The sequence below is a fragment of the Caretta caretta genome, chromosome 1, assembly GCF_965140235.1.
Source record: "Caretta caretta isolate rCarCar2 chromosome 1, rCarCar1.hap1, whole genome shotgun sequence".
Taxonomy (NCBI): Eukaryota; Metazoa; Chordata; order Testudines; family Cheloniidae; genus Caretta; species Caretta caretta.
In genome coordinates this window covers 8,961,735-8,979,235 of record NC_134206.1, presented here as the reverse complement: position 1 = coordinate 8,979,235, position 17,501 = coordinate 8,961,735, and the positions used below count along the sequence as shown (strand labels likewise).

The window sequence follows — 17,501 nt, the reverse complement described above, 5'->3', positions numbered from 1 at the left end:
AGGAGCTGCATGAGGAATGGGAGGATGGAGACGAAAAGCCTGGACCCAAGTTTGTTTCTAATCTGGAACTAGTGGAGGGGACACTAGAGAGGGTGAACCCTGGTAACAAATGGGGCCAGGGGCCTGAGGGGGAGATGTGACTTGGAGAACTGGGCCAGGCACTTGCTTCTCTTTCTTCGGGGCCCAGGGCAGGAGCTGCTGACAGAGGGTGGTGGGAGACCTGCCCCCAGAGTGTTGGCTTGACCCTGTTGAGAGGGGAGATGTGGACTCCCCTCCAATTGGAAGGGGTGGAGGTTGGTTTGGTTTAGTCAGAGGGTTCAACTGCCCAGGCAGTGAGGGGGAAACTGAGGCAGTGGCCTACCCCATGGGCTGGGTGGAAACCCCTCGCTTGCACGATGCTGGCCCCCAGAAGCATTTGCTTGAGCGGCTCCTTTCGGCAGAGCAGCCCCATCCGGGTTAAAGGAAGAGCGGCAGAGCCTGGGGCGGGCAGAGCCGTTGCAAAGCTGGGTCCGTCTGTGCCCTGACCGCTCTGGAGAGCAGCTAAGCGCGGCTCCTCCTCCCGGGGCTTGTCCCTGGGCGGCCTGGCCGGGTGAGCCTGAGGTGCTTGGCCTGGGGATGAATGAGGCTGTTTCCAGCTCCTTGGGGTGGGGGGGGTTGGGGGTCAGGATGTCCTTGTCTCCAGTAGGCTGTGGAGCCTTTGGCTATGGGGGAGCAGCCTGGGGAGAATCCAGCACTGGGGCCTATCACACGTTCACACCCAACCGTCCCTGGGTAATGTGAACCTTGGGCTGACCCTCCCACTGGCCTATCCCTACCCAGCACCCCCCATAGATCCCTGTGCTCCAGTGACCCCCTAGGACTTTCTTCACTGACTTGGGTTGGGTGCTTTCCAGCCATCATGTTCTGAGATGTGGGCCCTGCTCAACTCAGGCCAAGTCAAGGCCATCTTGACCTATTCCAAGAAGCAAGCGAAGGCCCCTCTCTTGGGGGGGGGGCTCCCCGGCCTGTACGCCAGATCTCTAAGGGATGTGGAACCCTCCACGCTGGGATCCTTCAGCACCTCCAAACTGAAGCTAGGAAGGGCTGAAGTTCCCCTGTTTACATGGCCCACAGTCTGGCAAGAAATAGATGGGGGTGCCCCAGGGACCTCCTCTCCGCACTCCACAGGAAGGCGACTCAGGCCAAGGCCCTGCCAGTACCCTGGTCTCGTGGGAAATTGCTCTGACTCCAAAGGGGCTCTTCAAGTCAGCCCTGCGTACATGAGTGCGAGATTAGGGCATTTAATGGCGACTGGGCCTCTCGGCTACCGCTGGCTCCGAGTACAGTGAGTAAATAACCCAGGCAGAGCTGACCAGGGAGGAGATCGCGGAGAAGAAAGTCTGATGTTTCCACCACACCTTCTGTGCTCTAGGGTCCCAAATGCTTGATAAACCCTCTATTAACAGATCGCTTTTGTCTGGGATTAGGTGGAGGTAAAGGTCGATCCAGGTGTGATCAGTGGGACTCCTTGCAGAAGGATCTCTTGTGACTAAGGGCTGCAGAGTCAGGCTTTACATCAGCCAGCAGAGATGGGAAAGATCCATTCGGTCAGCTAGCTCCCAGCCCCAGCGCCCGGTGGCTTCTGACTGCGCAGTTACCAGCACCTTGTCAAATCTAGTCTTCGATGCCCCAAAGCATGGGGCTTCCATCTCTCCTGGGAGAGATTCCCCAGCCTCGAGCAGCTTTCCTCTTCCTAGGCCTTGTCTACACTGGGGATTTCTGACCATGGGTGGGCCAGCCAGGGGTGCAACTCCACCAGTGCAAACGCCCCAGGTCAACCTTCACTCAGGGTACGTCTACATGGCAATTACCCACGGCTGGCTCGGGTCAGCTGACATGGGCCAGCCACGGGTGTTTAATCACCATATAGACGTACCTAAGACAGTGGGTTTCAAACTTTTTTTCTGGCGACCCAGATGAAGAAAATTCTTGATGCCCGTGACCTAATGGAGCTGGAGATGAGGGGTGTGGGAGGGCCTCAGGGCTGGGGCAGAGGGATGGAGTGTGGGGGTGAGGGCTGCGGGGTGGGGCCAGGAATGAGGGGTTCAAGGTGGGGGGGAGCTCTGGGCTGGGGTTGGGGTGTGGGAGGGGGCTTCAGGCTGGGGGTTGGCATCCAGGATGGGGTCAGGGCTCTGGGCTGGGGGTGCAGGCTGTGGGGTCGGGCCGGGGATGAGGGGTTTGGGGTGCAGGAAGGGGCTCCAGGTTTGGGGGGGGGCTCAGGGCTGGGGTAGGGGGGTTGGGGCTTCCAGTCAGCAGCGCAGCAGAGGTGCTAAGGCAGGTCCAGCTCCTAGGTGGAGGTGCGCAAGCGGCTCTGCACGGCTCTTGCTTGCGGGCACTGCCTCACCAGCTCCGATTGGCTGGGAACTGGCCAATGGGAGTGCAGAGCTGGTGCTCAGGGTGGGGGCAATGCGTGGAGCCCCGTGGCCTCCTCGCCCAGGAGCCGGACCCTCTGCTGGCCGCTTCCGGAGCGCAGCAACAAGTAGGGACTAGCCTGCCTTAGCCAGGCAGCACTGCTGATGGGACTTCTAATGTCTCGGTCGGCGGTGCCGGCCAGAGCCACTGCGACCCAGTGCCTTACATTCTGTACTGGGTCGCGACCCGCAGTTTGAAAACCACTGGTCTAAGAAACTATTTGCTTTGACCTGGTACAGATGGCCTCTGCGTGAAACCAGGTAAGAAGAACTAATGCAAATCCTGGCTCAACCTGTCTACATCGGGCCTGGCCACGATGGTTGAAACCGGAGCAAATGGTGAGTGTAGACAAGGCCTTGCCTGTCACCCCTTCTCCTATCTATCCCCCCTTGTCCCTGTCTGTGTGCAGAGGTGTGAATTTAAAACCATGTGGTTGGAATACGGCCATTCTAGAGCATCCCTGGATCCCAGGACACGGGGCATTAAAAGCTCCAAGCCCAACCTGACCCAACGGCCCCTATTCCCTGACCAGCTGGTGGACGTAGTCGCAGCAGGTGTTAACATCTCCTTTTGAGGAAGTTAGAGAGGGCAGGGTTCAAAACTGGGCTTATAAAAAGCCGACTTGCCGAGTCACTACCTTGGCACTGATAGATCCCAAACTGCAATGCAGCCGTCTCTGGGGCGGAACACGGCAGCTGTTCAACAGCGCCCAGCGACATGGCTTGCCGGTTTAGGGCAGGAAACGAAGGCGAATAGGGTATCCACTTGAGGCTGCAGGGGGAGCTAAGGGAGGCGGGATTGATGTTACCGAGATGGAATTTGAGCAGGACGTGAGCACTATCGTGTTGTGGGAGCTTTAGAGAGCAGAAGTAGTGAGGCCTTTGGTTTTGCCCACCACCTGCATGCTGGCACTCCCCTCCTACACAGCGCCACGGAAGGGAATTGGGTCAGCGCAGCGTCAAAGGGAAGAGCGCCACCTACTGACTCACCAGCGTGACTTCTGCTGCAGCTGGGTGGGTCTGACATGGGTCTCCCATCCCAGCAGAGACCCAGCCTGAGACTGAGGCAGGGAGAAAACGCAGGTAGCAGTTTCTAAGCAAACAAGCCCTTTTATTGCTTCAGAACATGAGGCTCCTGGACATAAAAAGTGAACATCTCGCAAAGTCTTCAGATCCTAACACGTAAAATTCTCGTCTCCCGCCTCCCCCGAGAAATAATACTAAGCATGAGAAGAGAGTTTCAAATAACAATTAAATTAAACATTTTTTTAAAAAAAAGCTCGTGATTTCAACCACAACAAAAAACACAACACGACGGTAGTTTAGTAGGATTAAAGTCACACCAAATGCCTCGCAAACTAACAAAGAGACAAGGTGGGGTGCGGAGAGCGTGCCAGGCCACGCGGGCACCGGCTCCTCCCCGCACCCGCTAGCTAAACCGCACTGGAAACCAAACACGTCCTTCATTTCTGTGTGAAAGGCCCCAGTGATCTAGCAGAGTCCTCCAAGGGTTGGATACGCTGCCCAGTCTCCTGGGGCATGCGTGCTCGCCTGTGTACGGCTCCGGAAAAGCGGATGAGCATCACTGCCTCCATTTTACAGATGGGGAAACTGAGGCACAAAGCAGTGAAATGAGTGGGCCAAAGCGCCGAGGAAGCAAGTCAGCATCAGAGCTGGGAACAGAAACCAGGGCTCCCGACTCCTAGCCCCATGTCCACAAACCAGTCCCTCAGAACAGCCTCCGAACAAGGTTCCAGTCCATCCTAGCCCAGAGACAGATGTGCTAACACAGGGACAGAAGCAAGCCATGTTTCACTGACACCGAAAGGGGGGTCTACACTGGACCAAATCACAGTGACAATCCCTTTGGTCGGAAAGGGAAATCGGTGAGCAGGGACCTGCCCTCAGCACCAGCCTAAGGGGCTGGCACAGCCAGGGCTGCTCCCCTTGGCAGCTGGTGTCTTTAAATGAGAACTGTGCTTAAAACTGAACTATGAACCCAGTCACGCTAGCCCTGGATGTGCTCTGGCCTTTCGCCCATCCTTGAGGCTTGATCTCTCCCTGTTCCACTTAGCCATCAGGAATATTCCAGGGGATGTGCTAACAGGGAAAGGGGCCTAGAGAAAGTCAAGGAGGGAGGCCACGGCTTTCCCTCTTCTAGCGACTTAACCTCATCTAGCAACAGCTCCTGGCTGCCACCGCTGCCTCAAGCGGGATTCAAACTCGCCACAAAGAGGGGGGGGTGTTGTATCGATCCCCTGCGCCACCCCTGGGCAGCGGGCCTTAGACTGCGGGATCGACCCCATGAGCAGCTGGCTCCAGGGGGGTTAGAGGAGACAGGTGTTAATGTCACATGCTTGCTCAATGCCTTTGGGTCCCCGCTGGGTGGCTGGTCCTGAGATTAGCAGCTTGCCATTGCTACGAGCTAACGGAGACGGGGTTAGCTCCAGTGAGCGAGGGTGGGGCTGGAGGGGCATAGGTTCTCGCCTCACGTGGCCCACGCTGGGGGGTCAATAGAGTTGCCCAGGCCTGACAAAGAGCAGGGGCGAGTGCCCCACTGACTGCATTCCTGCTTGGAACAAGTTAGCCAAGCAGCCGCTGATGCGCTGCGTGTCCAGCAACCAGGCTGACGTGCCCAGCCGCGCGGCGGGCTCCAGTGGCCGGTGAAGGAGGGGAGAAGAATGATGCTCCTCTTCGGGTCCTCGGTAGCAAAGGGATCAGGGTAGGGTCTGCCCTAACTCCATCCACCCCAGGGCCTTGCAGACCAACCTCTTCACGGCCACAAGGGGCAGCCCAAGAGCCCAGGTTACTTCTAAAGCAGCAGGCGACGCATAGCAGGGAGGAGGCTGCTGAGAAATGTGGTTACGTCCCAGCAGCCTGTGTGGGCGGTGGTGCGGGTGAGCTAAGCTAACAAGGGAACAATTTCTACCCATGGCGGTGGAAAGACCCACCCTGGCTCTCTGGTTAACGGGGGCCTATAAACGCTCTGGCGCTGGCCGGGTGCCGGAGCTCCACTGCCCCAAAGGAAACTGGCAGAGCTGGGTTTGGCAAAGGAGCCGCTTATGGTACCGGGAGAGCTACGGCGTCCTTCGCAGTTACAATCTCGAGGCATTTGTGAAATAGCCTCAGTTTCCCTCTCCCCCTAGCCCACAGAGGAGCTGCCGGATAGGGCCTTGGGCACCTTGGCCTCTGAAGGGGGAAAAGAACCCAGGTGTCCGGAGGCCCAGTCCCTGGCGTTAGAACTTTGGTCCTGCCTGGCTTGAAGGGAAGCGGCTGGGGTCACTGACTCGCTTTGGATTCGCTCAGCAGCAGGCGAGGACGCTGCAGACACAGGCCAGCGCTGCACCCAGGTTGTGATTTCAAACCAATCCCATTAAACTGGAGCAAAACCCAGTGCATGTGCTCTTAAGCCGATGGCAGCCCCGTTTCTATTCATTTTGCTTAATTCAGGAAGGAGTCAAAGCTAACCTACATGGATATAAACCAAGTTTAATTTGGATTAAGGGCGCGGACACTGGGTTTCGCTCTAGTTCAACTAAACTGGTTTGAAATCACACTTTCAGTTAAACGGGTGCAACTTTGGTGTAGCCAGTCTCAGCTGCCGCTTTCTCCTGCTCTCTGCTGGCAGCTCAGACTGGTGGGTGAAGACTCGAGGGCAGTGGAAGGACTTGCTCTGCAGACAGCAGCACGTGGGGCAAGGCTGTAGCTCTCTGCCCCAATGTCCCACCACGAACGCGGTGCAGGCAGGCAGCGAGAACGCGAACTCGGGGCTTGTCCTCGCTGCAGAGGGACCTCCCGTTGTAACTCGGGTGCTGCCCCTCGCTTGAGTCCCACCCCCACACCAAGCCCCTTGGCTGGCACATGGGCTGGCCTGCCAGGGCTACAAGCTACAGCACGACTCAGCTGACCCCTCCGTAGGGTGGACGCAGCCGCGCGCCACCCTCCGGAGCGGGCAGTCCTCCGACAGTTCCCCCTGTGGGCCCAGAAAGGACAGGCAGGTTCTCCCACGCTTCCCTGGGAAAGAACCCCTAGCTCACTGCAGCGCTAAGGCCCTGCCCCCCTAGACGTCTCCGACCCAAGGGAGGAATAAGGCGCCAGGTACAAACACTGCCCCCTGCTCTCATGACCAGCGGGCACAGATGAAGGCAGGATCCTTGGGTCCCCATGCCCAGGGAGGAGCAGCTAGAAGATAAGGTAGCAGAAGGCAGTGCATGGAGCCTGGCTGGACATCTGCTGGGCAGGGCTGAGCCGGCAGGAAGGATACCAGGGAAAATTGGCCAGCGGGGGGTGCACTAGCCTGGGCCGGGGGTGACCTGGGTTCAATTCCTGCTCCGCCAGACTTCCCCTGTGACCCTGGGCGCGGCCCGTAGGCCCTGTCTACGCTGGGCGTGCTTTAGTGGGATACTAAAGGCAACTACGTCACAGCCGGAGAGGAGATGAGATAATGGGGCCCAGAGGAGGACGGAGGACTCAGGAGTGGGTGGAGGGACCATTGCCCCTGCCATGGGCTCCCACAGTCAATGAGAAGGGCTGAGATGGTCTTTACTCCCCAGCTGACCCTAGGGACCCCCCCTACTCCAATTCTTCGCTGGGGCAGAGGCACTTGGTGGAGAGACCGTTCCAGACGTAGACAGCCCTCCCCGGCCAACCAGGAAGGGGGGGGGGGGGCTGTTTTATCAGGAGCCCAATGGGGAAAGAAGCAACATCTAGATCCAGCGCACTGGCAGGGAATTCCTCCTTGGCTCTGGGCCAAGCTTCCCAGGTTAATTCCAGCCTCTGACCCTAGTCAATGCCCATCACCAATTTCCCACCCTCCGGGTGGTTGCAGCCTCGCCCCCCCAGTAGATTGCTCCAGCCCCTTGCTCAGCCTGGTTGCTCGTCTCCGCTCCCTGGTGACCTGAGCGCTGTAACCCAGCGGCACCTGTGCCCGGGGAAGGGGGAGAGGCCCTGCCCAGCATTGCCCACTGCATTGTCCCCACCATGGGATGTAGGGGTGCAGGAAAGGGCCTGGCTTGGCTGAAGGGGAACGTCCGTGCAAAGGAGGAGGAGAGGCATAAACCAGAGCAAGCCCAGGCTGCCTGGCATTGAAACAAGACAAACCTTCTTCCCTTAGTTCAATAAATACGCAATAACTTAGGCAGCAGAGCGCCCTGCTCCCAGGGCTTCTGCCGTGAGGCCTAGCCCACTTCCATCCCCCAGCTATGGGATGGCCCCCGCTCAGCCCACGTGCGGCTCTCCGCCTTCCTCCCACCCATCGCCCCCTTGCTCTGGGTTGGCTCAGCCCCGCTTCCTCCAGGAAGCCATGGGAGGCGAGGACAGGTAGGATCTGGGTCGCTGTGAGGCAGCTCCTCTGCACTCCACGCCCACAGCTCCATCTCTGGGGTGCCCCCCCTGCAGACGCAGCATCAAGCCAGTGTCCCCCGGAGCTGCTGCGGCAGGGAGGCTGGAGCGCTGCCCCGGCCCCCCATGGGGATGCAGCCCGTGGCTGCCTCGAGTCCCCTCCCTCCCCGCCAGGGGGAAGGGGGGCGCAGGCATAGTGAAAGCCCCCGAGATCCTATGTGGGAGGAGGCAGGAGTGGGCCGGGGGACGTGAACAGGAGCCAGCGCAGAGTGGCACGCCCAGGGCACGGTGGTGTGGGAGGCGCAGATTCCTGCTACTTCTTGAGCTTCTGCAGGTTCTCCAGCAGGAGGCGCTTGTGGTTGGGATCCAGCACCCCGGCCTCCTCCAGGTCCTCGTCCGTGATGTCACTGGAAGGGGGGAGAGGACAGGAGCTCAGCAGCCAGCCCCCACCCTGCGTCCCTGGAGAGCAGGTGACTAAATAGCCCCCCTCTGATTGGAAATGCACAGACACCAGTTAACCCTCGCAGCACCCCTCCGCCCCCAGCCACAGGCAGGGGATATTATTTACCCACATGAGTCAGTGGCAGAGCCCCAAATGGAACCCAGGCGTCCTGGCGCACGGTCCCCAGCTCTAACCACGAGGAAACACTTCTCTGACTTCTCATCTCACCAAGGAGACTCAGGCATGGGTGAGATCCCCCTCGGTACATGCTTCTCAGGTGCCCGGAGAAAGCAGTGTTTGCCAACAGGGACCCCTGCCTGGGACCAGTGACGCTTCCCTGCCAGGAAGGCTGGCGGCGCCTACCCAGGGCCCTTCCCGGCAGAGACCTGCGCCATGGGCAGAGATCGCACCGTCATCCCAATACGGCAGCCCAGGAGCGGGCGTCAGGCGGCCGGAGCCATGCACCAACGCTGTGCCACGTGGCAGGTAACCGGGTGTCTCGACAAGAGGCGCCTTGCACTACATGCCTGCTCGAGAGGACAGAGCCCCTGTCGCGGGCCACACAGACTAGTGCCCCTCTCAGCTGATCCCGCTCTGGGAGCAGGGCCCCGGGTTCTCCAGGGCAGCGGCGCCCCCTAGCGGCACAAAGGCCCAACTTCCACCCCGTGCTCCCCAACCCGCCAGCATGCTGGGATGGAGAGCGAGGGCCCTGGAGAACCAGGATGCTGTGCTGGACTCGGAAAGGATGTTGGCATGCCAGGTCCGTGGAACGGGCCGGGCCCCCAGCAGCTGGCATTTGCTAAGATCCTGGGCAACCGGGAGACATCTCTGCTCATCCGTTCTCCTCCTTGTACGCTCCCCACCCCACCCCGCTCCTCTCCCCATTCATCACACTGCTCCTTACTGCCTCTGCCCCCACCAACTGGGTAGAGGTAGCTTGTTCAATCCCCCCCGCCCCCAAGCACGGGCGTCGCTCTCCGTGGCAGGACGGGGCGATCTCATCAGCGAGGCAGCAACCCAGGTCACCGCTGGCTGTCCCATCACAGACGCCGATGGCTCCCCACCTCGGTGTCTTGCCCCTTCCTGCTCCTTAAATTCCCTGCTCCCACGGATTATCTCGAGGGCCCAACCAAATTCACAGCTGTGTAAAAAACGTCACGGACCGCGAAATCAGATCTCCCCCATAAAATTGAGCTATTGGAGGGGAGGGAGAGGGGCAGGGGCAGGGCTTCCCGTGAATTGGGCTCCAACTGCTAGTCCCGGGCCGGGACATGGCCGCTCTTGGTGGGAGATCAGACCAACCTCCGGGTACCTCCCCCGGCTGCAGGAAGCTCTGGGGCTGCGCAGAATGAGAGGGCAATCCCGTGACCCCCCTACAACACCTTTGTGACCCCCCACCCACGACCTCCTTTTGGGTCAGGACTCCCACAGTTACAACACCCTGAAATTTCAGATGTAAACCTCTGAAAACGTGAAATTTAACTTTTTAAAACCCTCTGGCTATGAAATTAACCAACATGGACCCTGAGTTTGGTAGGGCCCCAGCTATCTCCATCCCCGCCTCCTAGGATGCACCCATCTCGCCAGCCTCTCTAGGCCCCGTTGGATTCATGCCCCTGCCCCCAGCTTGGGCTCACCGCTCCTGCCAAGCCAACGTCCCCCTGAGCAGGGTGGTCACGCGCGCCGGAGCCTGATCCGGCCAGGTCCCCTCACCTGAGGAACTCCAGGTCGTCCCAGCCATTGTGGATCAGCCCCTCCTCGTACCTCTCCAGCCCGAGGGCCAGGAGCCATTCGCCCACGCTGCACTCGCTCAGGCTGGAGCTGCTCCTCCCTCCCTGGCCCAGCGCCTGCGCAGAGCAGATTGGCACAGTACATCAGGCACCCCGGGGGTCCAGCTGCCCCCCCACCCCTCCCCGGGACCCTCCTGCATGCACACGCTGAGCAAAGGGGCTCGTGCAACGGCTTTGATGCCTGCTCCGTGCACGGGGAAATCCGATTAACCCAGGGCCTGGCTCCAGCACCTCCCATCCCAGGACCCCAGTCACTTTGGACTGATGAATTCATGCCCCCGGGGGGTTGGGCAGTATCCGCAGGCCCATTGTCCAGATGGGAAAACCGAGGCACAGAGCAGGCCAGTAAGCTGCCCGTGGCCGTACAGTGAGTCAGTGGCAGAGCTGGGAGGAGAACTCCATTCCCCTGACTCCAGGTGGCAGGACCAGGTAGGAGGCTGGGGCTCTGCTGGGGGCAGGGGACATCGATTCCAGGGCGGCTGAGAACCCTCAGCCTTCAGCCATTTCAACCTGGGGCCTCTTAGCCAGAGCGGCTTGGCTGAGCCTGCCCCCGTGTGCACGGGGCAGAGGGACATTGCTGAGGGACCCCAGAGGGAGGGCACTGTGACCCCTGATCTCATAGAGCCTCTGACAAGCTCCTGCAGGTACCTCTTCAGCCAGGTCCTCCTCGATGCTCTCCCTGATGGAACGGGGTGGGAACGTGATAGGCCGGCTGTAGTCGGGGTGCATGCACCTGGGGGGCAGGTCCAGCCGCCCTTTGCTGAGCAGATGTGGGGCCGGCCGGCCCTGCTGCTCCCGCCCCAGGCCGCTGCCCCCTTTGCTGCCCGGATAATCCACCTCACTCAGGGTCTTGGCCATCTGCAGCACCGAGCAGGAGCGATCGTCCAGGAGGCCTCCCTGGGCCTGGGGGGCATTGGGGGGCTCCATCAGGAAGCCAGGTCCAGGGGAGGGGGGAGGCCTGGGGTGTAGCTTGGGTGGGGCCAGCTTGGACTCCAAGGGATCGCTGAAGGCCACAGCAGCCCATGGCTTGGCGGTGCAGGGCTCCTCCCGGCCAGCTGCCCCACCCAGGTCCTTGGCGCTGGCGTAGAGAGGGTTTTCAGCCACCTCGAACTCCACGGCCTTGGGCAGCGGCGGAGGCGGGAAGTCGGGGGGTGGCAGGTTGAGGGTGCCCGTGTCCTCGTCCGAGGAGCTCTCCTCGCCCCGGCCCGGGAGCGGCTGTCGGCGCCACTCGGGCTGCACGGGCACCGTGATCTGCACTTTGTTCTTGGGGGCCGGCCCCTTGGAGGGAGTGGGGGGGTCCGCGGCCAGCAGCTGGTGCGGGACCCCCTCCAGCACGTAGTAGGCCGGGTTATTGAAGCTGTTCTTCATGGGGCCGCCGTCGGGCTCCGGGGCCGAGTCCTGCTTGGACCTGAGGGCAGAGAATGGGTCAGTCACCTGGGGGCACACGCCAAGGGGCAGGGAGGAGGAGAGGCTGGCCTGCGGCGGGCATTGCAGGGGATCGTCTGCCTTGTCTATACAGACCGCAGGCTCTTTGGGGCAGGGACTGTCTCTCGCTATGGGGCACGTACAGTGCTCAGGGCCCCTCTCAGCTGTACTCCTTGCTCTGGAGGACTCCTCTACCCCAGGCATCTCTCCCCAACGGGAAGGTCCCCGGCAGCCGCTTGAGACGTCACCACCAAGGCACGTAGACCCCCAACACTGGGGGTCCCCGGCCGTTCTCCCTAGGGGGAACGTCCTGCCAGCTCTCCGGTGAGAGGCTCCGTTGTTCTAGCGAGCTCACGGTGGTACCAAGGGGGCTGGGGGCCCAGCTTGCCCCGCACTGACCTGGCCTGAGAGGTCTCCTCCTTGGAGGTGCCGCGGAGTGGGGCTGGCAGACGCCCGGCAGTCAGGGCGCTGGGTTTCTCTGGCTCGTCAGACAGCTTCCCGAGGGGGCAGGCTGCCGTCTCCCCTGGCAGGAGCTTCCGTCCGGCGGATCTAGCAGAGAGGGGGAGACTATTTGCCGATGGAGGCAGGGCCCGTCCATACCCTCCCAGCTGGAAGCTCACCAGTTCTCCGCAGGGCTCCCACTATCATCCCCCTCTCCCCCTCCCGGGGACACCAGGAAAGCGAGGCCGAAGCGCCTGTGTCATTCCCCTGCTGCCCCTTCACCCCAAACCTTCCAGCCCCTGACAACCCTGTCTGCTCCTGGGAAGCTTCTTCAGCCAGGGCCCTGCCCCAAAAGCCACCCGCCACCCCGGCAGGGTGGACCCTGCGCTGCTCGCTGATCTCCCCTGACGCCAGGCCAGGATCCTCCTGCCAGGGGGAGACCAGGCCAGTGCAGAGGGTCACTGACCATCCCCATGAGTGACAGGGCTGACCGGACAGACACGCCCCCGGGGCATCCCTCCCCCCGGGCGGAGAGCGCCCCCTGCCTTCCCCCCCGGGCCCTGCTTCTTCCCAGAGCGTCATTGCCACAGCGTGTCCGCCCCCAGCCCATCCTTACTTGGCGTGCTCCTGGCTGGCCCGGGAGACCAGCGGCAGCTTCCCCTTGGCAGCTCCGGTTTCGTCCTTGTCGATGCTGATCCACTCTGCGGGCGGGAGACACGCACCCGCTCAGCGGCCAAGCACCCCCCCCGGCTTAGCTCACTCAGCGCCTCGCCCGGGGCTGCTCCCTGGCTGGCTCGATGCAGTCCCAGGCCACGAGGATCCTGCCCCCGCCCCTTGGAGGGCTCCTTCTACCCACCTGGCACCATCTCGCTGGCTCCCCAGCTCTGGGGCTGGGTGGGAAACTCAGCCCCCAGATCCCTTGTCTCTCGGGCACCTCCAGCAGTGGAGAGATGGAGCCACCCCCAGCCACTCACTAGATGGCACCACCTTCCCCCAGGCTGCTGGCCTGGCCTGGCTTCAAACCCTGAGCCACGCAATAGCAGCGGCCCGGCTCCGGCCTGCCTCTCTGCTTAACTGGAGAACATCCAGCTTCTTCTAGGCAAATCCCCCCCCTGCCTGCTGGCTAATGGCTCCATCGGACCATGCAATCAGCTGCGGCAGCCGGGCCGCGTTCCCACAGGGTGTAACCCCTGGATGCCTGGCAGGCAGCCCCTGAAAGGCGGAATGGTCCCCCCCCGCCCCACCCGCTCACCGTAGAGCCTCTCCCGGGTGCCCATCCGCTCGGCCGGGACCCGGACCTTCATGGAACCCCGGATGTTGCCCGTCTCCTCCCCGCGGTGGGACAGGTAGGTGAGGAACTGCTGGGCAGTGCTGCCGATCATGGACTTCAGGGCGATCACGCACTCGCCTGGAGGACGGGCAGGAGAAGAGGCGTCGGCGGGACAGCCAGAAGGCAGGCACCAGTCAAGGTCAACAGGGTGGGGGAGAGAGGTGCCCATGGCAGTGCCCTGCCCTCCCCTCCATCCCCAGCAACGTGACCCCAAAGGAGCGTGGTGGGGGGGAGAAGACACTGCAGAGACAGCACTACGGATCAGAGACGGGGGTGGGACTCCCGCAGGCGAGAGCAGCTCCGCGATTGCACTCAGGAGCCGAGCCCCTGGAGCGAGAGGGAGGTAGGTGGAGCCTGGAATGGGACGCTAGAGACCTGGGTTCAATTCCTAGCTCTGGAACACACTCCCTGGCTGACCCTGGGCAAGTCACTTAATAGCTCAGCTTCCACCTGGGAAAGGAACATGACGTTTCCCTACTGCCAAGGGGCCGTGTGAGGCTCCATGGGGAGGGGGGCTCAGATGCCACAGTGAGGAGAGGGGCAGAGACAGGAGGTGTTGCATTATATACCAAGAATATCTACACTTGTTCTGAGGCCCAGAAGGAGGTGGGAGACAGACCAGAGAGTCTCTGGGTAAAAATAAAAGGAGGGAAGGAGAATAGGGGTGACATCATGGCAGACCACCAAAGGAGGAGGTGTTTCTACTACAAATAACAGAGCTATCCAGAACGCAAGCCTTGGTAACAAGGGGGGGACTTTAACTATGCAGACATCTGATGGAAAAGGCAACACGCAAACCTTTCAGCAAGTTCTCGGACTGTAGTGGGGATGACTCGTTTCAGAAAGAGGAGGAAGTAATCGGGGGGAAGCCATTTTAGACTTCATTCTGAAAGACGTAGGCGTAGGGAGGAGGGTTTTAGGTTTATTAGGAACTGGTGGAGCCTTTTGGGAAAGGAGGAGCTTTCACAGAAAGGACGGGCTGCACAAAATGGAACTAGATTGCTGGGTGTATAAACTTGAAAAGGTTGTAGAGGAGTTTTTAAGCTAAGTGCTGAGGGAAAGCCAACAGGTGAATCACAAAATCATAGAATATCAGGGTTGGAAGGGACCTCAGGAGGTCATCTAGTCCAACTCCCTGCTCGAAGCAGGACCAATCCCCAACTAAATCACCCCAGCCAGGGCTTTGTCAAGCCTGACCTTAAAAACCTCTAAGGAAGGAGATTCTACCACCTCCCTAGGTAACGCATTCCAGTGCTTCACCACCCTCCTAGTGAAATAGTGTTTCCTAATATCCAACCTAAACCTCCCCCACTGCAACTTGAGACCATTGCTCCTTCTTCTGTCAAGACCATTACAGGTGCTGAGCACACGGTTCAGGACAGAGACATCCCTTAGGGGAGGATCTGTTAGCGGGGATTTTCTCTATCCTCATAAAGAGGAGAGGATCGAAGTTGATAAAGTACAGGTAGGAACTGAAGAGAAACAATCAAACAAAAAAGAGTCCCATTCAGTTTCATCACATGAAGGCAGAGAGCTAAACATTGAGAAATGTTGTAAGAGCTTGTCTACAAATGCAAGAAGTCTCAGTACTAAGATGGGTGAACTCGAGTGGGTGGTATTAAATGAGGATGTGGATAAGAACATAAGAATGGCCCTACTGGGTCAGACCTAAGGTCTGTTATGGACCCTGTTAGGGTCTTGGCCTTCACAACATCCTCTGGCAAGGAGTTCCACAGGTTGTCTGTGCATTGTGTAAAGAAATACTTCCTTTTGTTTGTTTTAAACCTGCTGCCTATTAATTTCATTTGGTGACCCCTGGTTCTTGTGTTATGAGAAGTAGTATACAACACTTCCTTATCTACTTTCTCTGCACCAGTCATGACTTTATAGACCTCAATCATATCCCCCCTTAGCCATCTCTTTTCCAAGCTGAAAAGTCCCAGTCTTATTAATCTCTCCTCATATGGAAGCCGTTCCATAGTCCTCAGCATTTTTATTGCCCTTTTCTGAACCTTTTCCAATTCCAATTTTGATGTAACAGGCATCACAGAAACTTGGTGGAATGAGGATAAGCAATGAGACACAGCGATACCAGGGTACAAAAGATATCGAAACGACAAAGTAGGTCATGTTGGTGGGGGAGTGGCAATAATACACATATGTTTTCAATAAGTTTTCTTTCCCACATAGCGCCACTCCCCCACCAGCCCTGCTCTTGCCAGATTCTGTGAGCAGGGCCTGCCTCATACCAGGCCTCTGGTACAAGGGCTCATATCTCAAGCTGACTTCCTACTACATTAGCTAATGTGACGCCAATTTTTCAAAAAGCCTCCAGAGGTGACCCTGGCTGGTAAGTCTAACTTCAGTACCAAGCAAACTGGTTGAAATTATAGTAAAGAACAGAATGATCAGATATGTAGATGAACATCATTTGCTGGGGAAGAGTCAATATGGTTTTTGTAAAGGGAAATCATGCCTCACCAATCTACTAGAATTCTTTGAGGGGGTCAACAAACATGGGGACAAGGGTGATCCAGAGGATACGGTGTACTTGGACTTTCAGAAAGCCTTTAACAAGGTTCTTCAGGAAAGGGTCTTAAGCAAAGTAGGGAGTCACGGGGTAAGAGAGAAGGTCCTCTCATGGATCAGTAACTGGTTAAAAGACAGAAACAAAGGGTAGGAATAAATGGTCAGTTTTCAGAAGAGAGAGAGGTAAATAACGGGGTCCCCCAGGAGTCTGCACTGGGACCAGTCCTTTCAACATATTCATAAATTATCTGGAAAAAGGGGTAAGCAGTGAGATGGCAAAATTTGCAGATACAAAACTACTCAAGATAGTTAAGTCCCAGGCAGATTGAGAAGAGCTACAAAAGGATCTCACAAAACTGGGTGACTGGGCAACAAAATGGCAGATGAAATTCCATGTTGACAAATGCAAAGTAATGCACATTGGAAAACACAATCCCAACTATACATACATAACGATGGGGTCTAAATTAGCTGTTACCACTCAAGAAAGAGATCTTGGAATCACTGTTGAGAGTTCTCTGCAAACATCCACTCAATGTGCAGCGGCCGCCAAAAAAGCGAACAGAATGCTGGGAATCATTAAGAAAGGGATCGATAATAAGACAGAAAATATCGTGTTCCCTCTAGATAAATCCATGGTACGCCCACACCTTGAATACTGCGTGCAGATGTGGTCACCCCATCTCAAAAAAGATATATTGGAATTGGAAAAGGTTCAAAAAAGGACAACACAAATTATGAGGAGTATGGAACGGCTGCCATAGGAGGAGAGATTAATAAAACTGGGACTTTTGAGCTTGGAAAAGAGACGACTAAGGGGGGATATGATAGAGGTCTATAAAACCATGACGGGCATGGAGAAAGTGAATAAGAAAGTGTTATTTACTCCTTCTCACAACACACGAACTAGGGGGTCACCTGATTAAATTAATCAGTAGCAGGTTTAAAACAAACAAAAGGAAGTATTTCTTCGCACAACGCACAGTCAACCTTTGGAACTCCTTGCCAGAGGATGTTGTGAAGGCTAAGACTATAACAGGGTTCAAAAAAGAACTAGATAAGTTCATGGAGGATAGATCCATCAATGGCTATTAGCCAGGATGGGCAGGGATGGTGTCCCTAGCCTCTGTTTGCCAGAAGCTGGCAATGAGTGATAGGGAAAGGATCACTTGATGATTACCTGTTCTGTTCATTCCCGCTGGGGCACCGGGCACTGGCCACTGTCGGAAGACAGGATACTGGGCTAGATGCACCTTTGGTCTGACCCAGTTTGGCCGTTTTTATGTTTCTAAGTTATAGCCCACAGGAATCGGCGACAGAGCTGGGAACAGACCTCACCTAGGGCAGCCAGGACTAGAACCCTGGGCCTACAGCACCAAAACCCAGGACTCCTCCCTTTGAGCCAAAGGAGAATGCCAGGCGCTATAGCAGATCCCTCCCTTAGCCACTCTGTGGCTCGGCCACTGGAGGGCGATGTTACTCCCAGGCCACACTCCCCCTCCTGCTCCTTACCGTAGGATTCGTAGCCATCAACGGACTTGACCGTGAGCAGCAGGTGCTGGTCCTGGAGATACTCGATCTCGGACAGAATCGGTTTCAGCTGCAGCCAGGGAGAATCCATGGAGAATGGACATTTACTCAGCACAAGGAGGCCAACACGCTGCATGTAGCAGCTACAGGGCACAGCGGAGCAAGGTGCAGTAATACAGGGATCCCGCTCCCCCTGCCAATCGAACCGACCACCCGCATTCTCC

General features: G+C 58.1%; 1 protein-coding gene across 1 annotated transcript in view; it reads right to left on the bottom strand.

Annotated features, from left to right (window-relative positions):
• Window positions 1-3,540: 3,540 nt before the first annotated feature.
• Window positions 3,541-17,501, bottom strand: part of INPPL1 (inositol polyphosphate phosphatase like 1) — a 76,136-nt gene continuing 62,175 nt past the window's right edge. Inside the window, exons 22-28 of the mRNA XM_048838512.2 lie at window positions 17,260-17,347; window positions 13,141-13,296; window positions 12,505-12,589; window positions 11,847-11,996; window positions 10,671-11,430; window positions 9,946-10,079; window positions 3,541-8,197 (exon numbers count right to left, since the gene is read on the bottom strand). Of these exons, the coding sequence (XP_048694469.1) occupies window positions 8,104-8,197; window positions 9,946-10,079; window positions 10,671-11,430; window positions 11,847-11,996; window positions 12,505-12,589; window positions 13,141-13,296; window positions 17,260-17,347 (1,467 nt within the window). The 3' untranslated portion in view covers window positions 3,541-8,103. The remainder of the gene's footprint in view (window positions 8,198-9,945; window positions 10,080-10,670; window positions 11,431-11,846; window positions 11,997-12,504; window positions 12,590-13,140; window positions 13,297-17,259; window positions 17,348-17,501) is intronic.